General features: G+C 45.3%; 1 protein-coding gene across 1 annotated transcript in view; it reads right to left on the minus strand.

Annotated features, from left to right (window-relative positions):
* Positions 1-2,161: 2,161 nt before the first annotated feature.
* The window catches only part of LOC308275738 (leucine-rich repeat-containing protein 37A2-like), a gene marked incomplete at both ends in the record, with an annotated part of 37,370 nt that continues 26,801 nt past the window's right edge, over positions 2,162-12,730 (minus strand). Inside the window, 4 exons of the mRNA XM_080714094.1 lie at positions 2,162-2,258; positions 2,348-2,490; positions 10,442-10,546; positions 10,881-12,685. Coding sequence (XP_080570220.1) covers positions 2,162-2,258; positions 2,348-2,490; positions 10,442-10,546; positions 10,881-12,685 — 2,150 coding nt within the window. The remainder of the gene's footprint in view (positions 2,259-2,347; positions 2,491-10,441; positions 10,547-10,880; positions 12,686-12,730) is intronic.

The following is a 12,730-nucleotide window of genomic DNA, read 5'->3' on the forward strand; positions in this document are numbered from 1 at the left end:
CCCCTTCCCAGGCTAGGGACCCCTTGAGGAAAGGAACTCTGTCCTAGCCAGTTCTGTCCCCAGCACCAGGCACAGTGCCGGGCCTATAACCCAAACCACGCAAGTGCCATCTTTGTCATGGACTCTTACTAGGCTGTCCAATTTTCCTTCCCCTGAACTGACACACCTCTTTTCTGGATCATTTTTGCCCAGCCATGTATTGCCCAGTTCTGGGGACTGAACCTAAAAATGCTTTACTGCTAAGCTACATTCTCAGATATTTCTTATTTTTTTATTTTCAGACAGGATCTCATTAAGTTGCTCAGGTTGGTCTCAAACTCTTCCTGCCTGAGCCTCCTGAGTCGTTGGGATTACAGTGTGTGCCACACCTGGCTCACCATTTTTTTTTTTTAAGTTTTGTTTCTCTGACAGGTTTCACCAAAACCAGAATTTTCATTCATTGCAGTGGCCATTGGTCTTGTGTCCTTCCGATCACTCAGGTCTCCATTAAGAGATGGTCTTCTGAGCTATAGTCTGCCCATCAGGAAGACAGGCTGTCATGTCTGTGCCATCTGACCCCTGGACACCCCTCCTCCTCTGGGCTGCAGTCAAGGATACATGCCTGCTCTGAGGACATATCCCTACTCCTGGCCAGGCAGAAACTCTAGACTCTGGCACCAACCCTTCCCCATCTAGGACCAGCTGGGCAGAGCAGAATCTCACTCTTGGGAGTTTTAACTTAGAAATATGGCTACAGCTTCATTTGGGACTAATAAGAATCTTATGTATTGAGATAGCAATACATAAAAACTATGATCTAAACCTCACTTGGAGCCGGGCGTGGGGAGTGTAGCCCGGAGGTAGAAGGGCTTCTAGGAACCCCAGTACCACCAAAATAAAATAAAATAAAATAAGCCTCACTTGGTATATCAAATATGAAATAATGTAGCTGGAGCTGCCTGAAATCCTGGTCCAGACAGGGAAAACAAGCAGTACAAAATCTTTATTCTTGCTTCCTGATTAGCTCATCAGCTTTTTGTCTAATTTATTTATTTATTTATTTATTTATTTATTTATTTATTTATTTTGCAGCACCAGGGATTGAACCCAGGAGCATTTTACCTCTGAGATACACCCCCAGCCCTATTTTTATTTTTTATTTTGTTTAGTTAATTAACTAATTTGCGGTACTGGGGGTTGAACCCTGAGGCATTCTACCTCCGAGCTACACCCCCAGCCCAATTTTTTATTCTTTAGTTAATTTATTTATTTGGTACTGACGATGGAACCCAGGGGCATTCTTCCTCCAAGCTACACCCCCAGCCCAATTTTTCATTCCTTATTTTGAAACAGGGTCTCACTGAGTTGCAAAGGGCCTCACTAAGTAGCTGAGGCTGTCTGCGAACCCTGAGCCTCCTGTCTTAGCCTCTGAAATGCTGGGATTACAAGCCTGCACCACCATGCCTGGCTGTTATTCTTTATTTTGAAACAGGGTCTCACTAAGTTGTGGAGGGTCTCACTAAGTAGCTGAGGCAGGCCACCAACCTGTGATCCTCCTGTCTCAGCCTCCCAAGTACTGGGATTACAGGCATGTGCCAGCATACCCAGCCCATTGTGAATTTCTACCAGCTTACAAGTGTGGAAAACCCCGACCAAGACAGGGCACACATTTGCATGTGAATTTGAGGGACTGAGAAGAAAGACAGGACGTAGCCCCACAGGGCAGTAGGCTCCATGATTCCAGTCTCTAAAGGTGGACCGTCCCCTGGGTGGGAGGCAAGCGTATTGGAAACCTCTGGTTCTTGCTGAGTAGTGGAGGGTCAGCAGAGCCACCGGTATTTGATTTAGGAAGCCGCGCCTCATGGAGCGATGAGTCTCCAGAATCCAGTGTCCGAGTCCCCCGGGGAATGGGGCCAGTGGCCTCTCTGACCTTGCCTAGGCTGCCTCTTGCTCAAGCGTGGCTGCCCTGGGGGGTGCCAGCCGCAGCCCTGCATTTCACGGCCTGTGCCCTCATTATTTGCACACGCATATTTAGCTAATTGCATCTTAATTTCTTACCACATGACTAGAATTGGTTATGAATTTTATACCTTTTAATATGAGAAAAATAAGTATTTTACAAGCACTGCTGAGAAGCCAATAATAGAAAATAAAATCTGCCGGTCGCCCGAGGCAGGACGGGTCAGTCCGTGGCCGCCTCCTCCGGTGCTTCGCTCTCCCCCCCCTCAGCCGCCGACTCCTCCGCAGGCGCCTCCTCTACCGGGCCTTCGCTGAGCTCCCTGCAGGAAGGACACGCTTTTACTCTTGACAGGTGCAGTCAGGATTGTTCTGTTTTCGATAGGAATTTTAAACAGCCCCAGCCACTTACCCTGCATCCTTATTAAAAATCTCATCCTCATCAGAAGAGTCCTTGTCGTGGAGCTTCTGTGCCATGTTTTTCTTGCGTGTGGCGTTGAGAGGTCTGTACATATCCCTAAGCCAGAGTGGCCGCCTTAACCAGAAGAAGCCCTCCTGGAGAATAGAAAGGGGATATTAATTCTGTTTTCCCTGGTCACCTCTGGCCACAGCACTGGGTCCTCCTCAAGTATACCTGAGTCTCACTTTCTGCTGACCCTCTCCTCCTCAGAAATCCGAAGAAGCCCCTTGGAGGAAAATATATGCACAAAATAATTAGTGATTCATTTTACATGTCTTTCTCAGTGTACACCGTTGGTCATATTAGGACAAAACCCGTACTTTGGCCCATAATCACGATGCGCAAAATCACCCTGTACCTGGGATCTTGAAAACAATTCCATGTGTGCTAGGTTTCCAGGAACTCTCCTCCTGGGTCCCAAATTGCCACACAGTATCTCTGGGGAGCCCTTTGTCCTGGCTTGGCATGGAGCGCCGGCAGGCCTATCGGCTCTGCTTGCCCTCTTGGCTAAGTACTCTGTGCAGTGAAAAAACTGCACAACCCTCTGGGCAGAGCATCTTCCTGTCTCCAGAGCCCTTCAGGTTGGTTCTCTGAGGACTACGTCTCCCATGCATCATTTGGTGGCCAGGGCGAGGGGTAAGGGAGAAGGTGCTTCTATCGTTTAATTATATCAAACAAATGCCTGAGTCCAACTAGTAAAGTTGTCTAGCTCACACAGTTTTATACTGCAGGCTGTCATGTATGTGGTTGAGTTGCAAAATCAATTTAGGAGACAGAACTAGAAGACATGACCTTTTTTGTATATATTGGGGACTGAACCCCATACCTCTGAGCTAAACTGCCCAGCCCTGTATTTTTATTTTATGCGGTACTGGGGAATGAGCCCAAGGACATTCTACCACTGAGCTATATCCTCCACTCTCAGCCCTATTTTTTATTCTGTATTTTGAAACGGGTTCTCACTAAGTTGTGGAGAGCCTCACTAAGTAGCCGAGACTGACTGCAAACCAATGATCCTCCTAACTCAGCCTCCCAAGTACTGGGATTACAAGTGTGTGCTATCACGCCTGGCTATTTTTTGTTTTGAAACAGGGTTTCACTAGTCTCACTAAGTTGTTGAGGCTATCCTCCAACCTGCGATCCTTGTCTCAGGCCTCCCAAATTCTAGGATCACAGGCATGCAAAACTCTTCCCAAAACAATCACTTTTTAAAATACAAACAGAATAAAAAAAGGAGCAGAGTACATTGCTTCCGAGACTATGGGTTTCTCACGGAGCTGCACACTGACTCATGATATAAGATGTAGCTCACACCACATGCAGTGTAATCAACGGAGAAATACCTGGCTGAAAGAAGCCATCTTCTTTCTCACACTCCCTGGCAGTGGGACCACAGAGCAAGATATTTTTCCTTTCTCTGTATCTCTTTATTATAAAAGGAAGAGACAAACTACTGTCTAAGGTCTTTCCTCGTTAAAATTCTAGATGCCTGAGTAAAAGGAATTGAGTGGGGTGAGAAGGTAAGTTTTCCTGCCATCTTAGAGGAAGGACACACACATTCCACCTCCCACCATCCGTGAAGAAGGCTTGTCTCCACCCTAATACCTGGGGCCTTCCCACCCTCTTTCCTCCAGAGCTGGTGACAGCAGACGCACCTGTGTTAGTCCTGCCCACCTCAGCTTTGGCTGGGTAACTAATTTTGCAGGAGCTAGGTAAGACGCTAGAGGGAGTAAGAATTCTTCCCACCTCCAGCAGTTTCCTCACTGTAAGAGGTTTTACTGATGAGTTCTCCTCTAGTTTTAAGATTCTCATTTAAAGATTGTCAAATTCATATTTACCTTGTGGACCCTTCTTTGTCTTCCTCTGATGTTGTTCTATGGGAATAAATCTGGAAAGGAAATGCAATCATGAGTATCCATAGTAATGGCCACTATCTTGAAATTTTTTTTAATTTTGTTTATTTTAAATCTTACCTACTCCGTGAGATAATAACTTTTCTGAGGACATGATTTCTACCATTTTAATAACTTGACATGTCCACTCTACATAGTTTAGTTGCAGAGGCTGGCTGTGAACCTGTGATCCTCCTGTCTCAGCCTCCCAAGCACTGAGATTATAAGCGTGCATCACCATGCCTGGCTAAATAAACGTAACAGAAGATGTGTATGATCTATGTGATCAAAACACTAGACTTCTAGCCAGGTGTGGTGGCACACACTCGTAATCCAGCATTCAGGAGGCTGAGACCAGAGGATCGCGGTTCGTGGACAGCCTCATCTACTTAGTGAGACCCTCCACAACTTAGTGAGACCCTGTTTCAAAGTAAAAAATAAGAAATAGGACAGGGATTGTAGCTCAGCGATCAAATGCCCCTGAGTTCCATCCCTAGTATTGCAAAGAACAACAACAACAACAACAACAACAACAACAACAACAACAACAGTAAACTTCGAGACCAGTGAACGGCAGGCTGTGCCCTGCTCTGAGTTACTTCATTTTGTAAAGTTAACAACCACCACCTATCCAGCGCAACCACAAGGCACTCATTCATAAAAACTTATCAAACTAGATCAGGAGTCCCTGGGCACATGGACATCTCAAATTCTATCAGGAATGCCAGATACAGGAGCTTATCAACTTCACCAGATATAACTCCCTTACCTGAGACCCAGAAAAGGAGGACCCCAGGACTGGTCTCACTACCTGATCAGGGCCTTGACCAGGAAGATCAGCAGAGCTATGAACCTCTGATTCTCTGTCCTGGGCTTTAGCTCAGCACAGTACCTCCTGCCTGTGCCAGGAGACATAGAAACAGCCCCTCCAAGCTGACACTCTGACGGAGCTTTGACAACTGAAGCGTTGTCATTAAACTCTTACCCAACCACCCGCAGTGCCTCTCTGCATTCATATCTACTGTCTGCGTTTGCTCTTGACAAAGTCTCTTGAATCCCATTTCTTAGCCTTTCTGTAATCTATATATAACATCGTATGAAGTATGATGAGTGACCTGCGCATCATAGATACTAGAATTAAGATTGGGAAGAATAGATTTGTGATTGTCTAGTCAACAGCAACCAGGGGACCCACCACTGCTCCATGAAGAGCAACCCATCAACGTGGCATGGCTTGGGAATTTATTGCTTTTCCATAAATCCTGACGTTATGGAGAGACGTGAAAGTGCTCGGTCTCTGTTAATGGCATATCTTGCTCATAACAAGGACATTAGAAGAAATGAATGTATGTCATAAGACATGATGTTTCTACAGCGTTATAAAGATGTCAACTCTCAAATTAATCTACAAACTCAACAGTTCAAGCTCAATTTGAATTCCTATTCAAATCCCAAGACAATTTTTTTAACAAACACTGACCAGCTGACAGTTGTTGTATAAAATATGCAAAAATAGCTATGAAATGTATGAAAAAGAAGATCAGCAAACAGGAGCTTGCCCTACTGAAACATATAACTCAAAACAACTTAAAAGTATCTGGAATTAAGTAGTATGATACTGGTACACCTGGATCAGGAAAAAGAGTCCAGATAAAGATAGTGTTTTTAGATCAGTGGAGGAAGAATGAACCATCGGCTACAGGTGAAACACCACATGCTCAACCCGGTGTGGTAGCGTATGCCTCCAGTTCTTTGGGAGGCTGAAACAGGAGGATCATAAGTTTGAGGCCATCCTGGGCAACTTAAGGAGACCCTGTTTCAAGATAAAATTGAAAAGTGCTAGGATGTAGTTCAGTGGTAGATCATCTGCCCACCACGCCCAAGATTCTGGGTTTAATCCTCAGTACTGAAAACAAAACAAAACACTGTATGTTCCCTATTCTCACAGTGCTAATCACTTATGTGGAGGTGAGGAAATAGTGAAAATATTAAAAAATGCAAATATAAGGGTGAACTGTATGTACAAATTAAAAGTGTATTAGAATTTATAGAAATGTCCAAAAAGGCCATGTTCCACCTGGGTATGCAGAGGGTACCACCCATGCAATGGCCAGCAATCATCTTCCCAGAGGCTTCTGCAAACTGACCCTGTGCTGGTCCCCAGCTCTTAGGCTCAGAAATTCAACCATGTCCTCACCAGGAGAGAACTCAGTCTTCCTTTGAGAGCAGTCTCACCATATCGATAGCACAGGACTGACCCAAAATCAGAATGCTAGATAACGACCTGGCAATGGGACCTGCTTCTGCTCCAAACAGAGCATCCGTCTACATCACCAGAGACTTGCCTCTGTAGAGAAAGGGCTGTACGTCGCACACAAGCACAATCAGAAAGCTACTTGGTGAGAACAAAAGGAATCAGCTGAGCCTGGCATTTCACAGAAAGGGCCGAGGTGGCCACATTCATCCATCTCCTCTCCCCTCTTCCACTAGGCAGTCTGTCCAGAGGAATGGACACCGCGTCTGCTGCCCCGGGCTCCCTAGCTACTCTTGCACGATGTTAACGTGGGCATTCCTCACACTGGTCTCCTCGCCTTTTCTACTGAGCCAGCACTTCTGTGGACACGTGTATTTTGATGGATATATTAATATATCCAGTTGGGTTCTACTCATGTCTGACACACAAGGAAACCATCTGGCCCTTATGTATCTCTGCTCTGCTCTAGAAAGCATTGGCCTTGGTGTTTCTCTCTTGAACAGCCATCTTTTAAGCATCCCTTCCCCCAGGAATTTTATGTTCTCAGGGGAGGGTAACGTCTCATCATGGACACAAGAAATGGAGTCGAATCTCATAGAGGGACCAGGAGAGCTAGAGTATTCAGGGAGGCTTCATGAAGAAACATGAACTTGAGTTGGCTTTTGAAAGATTCATGGGACTTACAGGCAGGGTGAAATAAGAGGATTTTAGGTGGGCAGAGGAATGGGCATAGTGAGACTGGGGTATGGTGGTAGGCTGTTATGGCTAGAATGAAGGGCTGCCAAAACAGTAGAAAAGGTAAATTCGAAAGCCAGGCGTGGTGGCGCACTCTTGTAATCCCAGCCTTTGGGAGGCTGAGACAGGAGGATCGTGGTTCGTGGACAGCCTCAGCTACTACTTAGTGAGATCCTTTGCAACTCACTGAGACCCTGGACCCTGTTTCAAACTAAGACAAAAAAATAGGGCTGGGGGTGTCGCTTGGTGGTAGAATGGCCCTGAGTTCCATCCCCGGTACCAAAAAAAAAAAAAAAAAAAGGTAAATGAGCTAATTAGCTAAGGTGGGTGGTTGAACTGGTAGGGTAAATTGGGTGTGGTGGTACACACTTGTAATTCCAGGACTCAGAAGGCTAAGACAAGAGAATTCAGGTTGGAGGCCAGCCTCAGCAACTTAATGAGACCTTGTTTCAAACCAAAAATAAAATAAGGATTGGAGTGTAGCTCAAAAGTAGAATTCCCTGTATTCAACCCCTAGTACCACCAAAAGAAAAAAAAAAAAGAATTGACAGGGTAGAATCAAGATTGTCAGCTTATTAAATTACTCTTAATAGTCTAGCACCTGCCTATCAAAAATAGTAATAAGCCATTATGAAATCAAGCAAATGGTAAACACAGGCAAACTCCAGGAACAATCTATTTTAAATATGACCTTCCTTGGGGTAGCCTGATACAGGACTCACCTGCAGAGCTTTATTTGTTTGTTTATTTGGTGGTACTGGGGTTCCTGGAAACCCTTCTACCTCTGGGGTACACTCCCAGACTTATTTTTATACTTCTTTATTTGGAAACAGGGTCTCTTAAGCCAGCGCGGCTGACTTTGAACCTGCACGATCTTCCTGTCTCTGCCTCCCAAGCGCGGGGATTACAAGCGTGTGCCACCATGCCAGGCTTATTTATTTTGCAGTACTGGGGATTGAACCCAGGAACATTCTACCTCTGAGCTATATCCCCAACTCTATTTTTTATTCTTTGTTTTATTTATTTATTTATTTATTTATTTTAATTTATTTTTTCTTCTTGAAGTCCTGGGGATGGAACCCAGGGGCATTTTACCTCAAAGCTATACCACCAGCCATTTTATTTATTTATTTATTTATTTATTTATTTATTTATTTATTTATTTATTGGTACTGGGGATGGAACCCAGGGGCCTCCTACCTCCAGGCTACACTCCCAGACATATTTTATATTTTATTTGGAAACAGGGTATCTTAAGCCAGCTGAGGCTGGCTTTGAACCTGCATGATCCTCCTGTCTCAGCCTCCCAAGCGCAGGGATTACAAGCTTGTGCCACCACACCCGGCTACCCTTCCTTCCTTTCTCTCTTTCCTTCCTTCCTTTCCTTCCTTCCTTTCCCCTGCCCCTTCCCCTCCCTCCCTCCCTCCTCCCTCTTTCTTTCTCTTTCTTTCTTTCTTTCCTTCTTTCATGGTACTGGGGTTCCTGGAAACCCTTATACCTCCGGGCTATACTCCCAGACCTATTTTTTATATTTTTATTTGGAAACAGGGTCTCTTAAGCCAGAGGCTGACTTTGAACCTGCGCAATCCTCCTGTCTCTGCCTCCCAAGCGCAGGGATTACAAGTGTGTGCCACCACTCCCGGATATTCTTTATTTTGAAACAGGGTCTCAGTGAGTTGCAAAGGGCCTTGCTAAGTAATAGCTGAGGCTGTCCTCAAACCACAATCCTCCTGTCTCAGCCTCCCAAATGCTGGGATTACAAGCATGTACCACCACGCCGGGCACTCAGCCCTAAGTTTTATTCTTTATTTTGAAACAGGATCTCAGTGAGTTGCAAAGGGTCTCACTAAGTAGCTGAGGCTCCCCGTGAACCGCAATCCTCCTGTCTCAACCTCCCAAGTACTGGGATTACAAGTGTGCGCCCCCAAGCCCGGCAGCTGCAGTGCTTTAACTGAACCTATTTAGACAACGCCTCCCACACTGGAGAAGGGGGAGGCTGCATGAATTCAGTGAATCTACAAGGTGCACTATTTCTCTTTTGGCCCTGCCCATTCTCCCTAGGGTGGTGACAGCTCCACGAGGGTGGGGGTTATACATCTCTCATCATCGACAAAGAAAGGAGTCATGGGAGAATGAGAGTGATTGGTGAACACATCAATTGATATAGTTTTGGAAGGAGAAATTTTGTTATTATGTCAACTCTGGCCATCTTAGGTTTAATTTCTCAAAATAGTCTAGTGGCTTTTTATGTGGATTTCAATTCGTAAGATAACTTCTGGGAGTGAAGACCTTTAAAAAAAAATCCTCAAGGCCGGGCGTGGTGGCACACGCTTGTAATCCCTGTGCTTGGGAGGCGGAGACAGGAGGATCACGCAGGTTCAAAGCCAGCCGCGCTGGCTTAGGAAACCCTGTTTCCAAATAAAAATATAGGATATATTCTTTTTTTTTTTTTTTTTGGTGGTGGTACTGGGGGATGGAACCCAGAGGCCTTCTACCTCCAGGTTACACTCCCAGACCTATTTTATATTTTTTTATTTGGAAACAGGGTCTCTTAAGCCAGCGAAGGCTGGCTTCAAACCTGCACGATCCTCCTGTCTCAGCCTCCCAAGTGCGGGGATTACAAGCGTGCACTACCACGCCTGGCTTCAAATAAAAATATAAAAAGTAGGTCTGGAAGTGTAGCCTGGAAGTAGAAGGGTTTCCAGGAACCCCAGTACCACACACACACACACAAAAATCCCTGAAATATAATTTTCAATAAAAGGACAACGTGAACTGAGCATGGTGGCACACACCTGTAATCCCAGTACTTGGGGGGCTGAGACAGGAGGATCACAGGTTTGAAGCCAGCCTCAGCACCAAGAACCTCAGCAACTTAGTGAGACCTTGTTTCAAAATAAATAAATAAATAAATAAGAAAGAAAGAAAGGAAGGAAGGAAGAAAGAAAAGAAAGAAAGGTGGGAGTATAACTCAGAGATAGAATGGTCCTGATTTGATCCCTAGTCCCAAAACAAAAAAAGCAAAACAAACAAATGTTTTTTAAAAAGCATAACCTGAGTCTTAGTCAAGTAGTGGGAGGGGATAGCTTTGACTTTCAGTTTGTGGGTCCTGAATTTATTACAAAGACAGAATCCATTTTGGAAACATAAATTACTTGTCCTTACCTCAATGAGACAGAATATTATAATCAAAATCATCACTACTACTGTCACAGAGATTGCCAAGATGAGTTTGTTGTTATAGCCGTATCCTGGAACTTCTTTTGTGAGCTTAAAAAAAAAAAAAGAATTTTTGTTAAATAACAAAGAGGGGTGAAAGCTAATTATTGAAAGATCCTATTCTTCCAGGTGAGTGCCTTGCAGAACATCCCAAATCTGATATGTTACGTATCTTATTACCACACATTTTCTTCTAGAGTTTATCTTGTGTGTTAGATCCACTTGATTCTCTGAAGGAGCGAAGTGAGGATCACTGTCTTGGCCAAAGTTATGCGGCCAGGACAAGAGGCGGGCTAGGAGCCCTCGGTCTTCCTGCCTGGGCGCTTCCGTGGTACGCCCTGGATGGGGAAAGGAGCCGGGCCTCCTGTGGGGCAGTTGACCTCACCTCGCTTAAGCCCTGTGACTTCAGTTCGCTCTGGGCCTCTGTGCTCTCGTTGATGTAGTTTTCGGTTTTCCACTGCTCGGTGTCCCATTCAGCCTTGGACACCTTGACTTCTTGCTGCTCACTCAGGAGCTTCATCAGAAGACCCGTTCTGGAGATGAGCTTGGCACAGGCCAGCTGCACACGGGGCTCGGAGCAGTCCATTTTCAGAGTCCGGATGACGTGAGAAATGAGCTTTCTCACGTCATTATTGGGGATGAGGGACCGGAGCTGCTGGTTTAGCTGACTTTCAAACTGATCACCCGGGGATGACAGAGGTGGGTAAGTGACGGTGTGTTCTCTGGGTGACTCGGTGCTGGAGTATTCCCACTGTGTCTCGTTGGTCTGTGTAACCGTTGGTATTATGTTGACTCCAGCCATAGTGGTATTCCCAATAGCAGGATCCTTGGACATTGTGTTTTTAAGGGTAGTTTCTTTTGGCATCGTAGTACTTTTCACAGAAAGGCTCTCTTTAGAAGTATCTGTCGCAGTATATTTTTTTACAGGTGTTCTTTCTCTAGAAGGTTCTGAGAGAGCATATAATTCTGAAAAAGGATTCCCCCGGGAACTCAGGTCCCCGGAAGATGAAAAGGCTCCTCCCAAAGGGGAATTAATGAGGCTCCTCACTGCAGGGAATGGGGGCCTCTTTGCAAGCATCAGTCTACTGTATGAATTTTCCTTTCGGAACTTTTGGCTCAATTTGGCCTTAGGTGTTCTGTGGGCCGTAAGAGAGTTCGTTTTATGAAAGCGGCGAATCTGGGGGGGATGTAAGATTGGTCTCGTGGCCTCCATGTTTTTAACTCTAGCATTTGCGTCTTCTAAAACAAAAATGGTGTAGGTTAAGTCTTTTGTTCTGTTTCTAACATCAGAGCGGTGTTTTGCAGCAGTGGAGGAGAAAGACTTGCCCATGGAGTACTGTTTCAGGAAAGAGGAGACCGCGGCCTTATGTCCCTTGGTGAAGGAGGCCCCCTTGAGGAAGGAGTTTTCCCCCAACTTCCTGGGCCTCCGCACCACGTCAAGCCGCTCCAGCTCCCTTGAGATGGGCCTCCCGAGCCTTCTTTCTTCGGGAGCCTTGTCCACAAGTGGACGGGTGTTCTCTTTCCATTGGAGGCTCGGTTTTCTCATTTCGTTGAAGTGCCTTTTCCGTATGCCCTTTGGCCCCTTGAGGACTCTGTTTACTCTCTGCAGCCTGTTCTCCATCCTCTCGATGTCTGCCGGGCTGTTTTCCTGTGGCTGGGCAGTTTCCAGTTCCTTTTGAAAGATCTGGCGTTTGAATTTGGGACCGAAAAGGCTAGACTGCATAAGCATGGCGGTCTTCTCTTTCTTTTTAACCTCATCGATTTTTTCCTGAATTTCTGCATCTAACAAGTTTTCCAAAAAATACAGTTTCTTCAATTTATTTGTGTACGTTGAATTGTTAAATGTGGGCTTAAGAGAGGGGCTGCTTGTGCTGTTTTTCAAAGAATCCAAGGAACCCTCTCCATCTTGTACATTTGAAAAGAGCAGTTTAATGAATGGTAATAACGTGGATTCTACATCTTCTAAATTTCCCTCTGAGAAATATGGCAGTATATAATTCAGGGCATTAATAACATCGCTTTCATCATTAAAGTCCAGCTGCTCGTTGACGAAGCCTGTCAAGGCCACGCTACTCTTATCTGAAGATGACTTTTCGGGCTCAATTATCAGCTCGGTGCTGGTGTTTTTCTTCCGGTCTCGTAACACCTTCATGAATTCTCCCTCTGAATTCCCTATAGATTCGTCTTCAGCTGTCAAAACAGAAGAGACTGCTGTTGATAACAGAAGACTGATGG

Source organism: Muscardinus avellanarius, assembly GCF_963383645.1.
Source record: "Muscardinus avellanarius genome assembly, chromosome: 16".
Taxonomy (NCBI): domain Eukaryota; kingdom Metazoa; phylum Chordata; class Mammalia; order Rodentia; family Gliridae; genus Muscardinus; species Muscardinus avellanarius.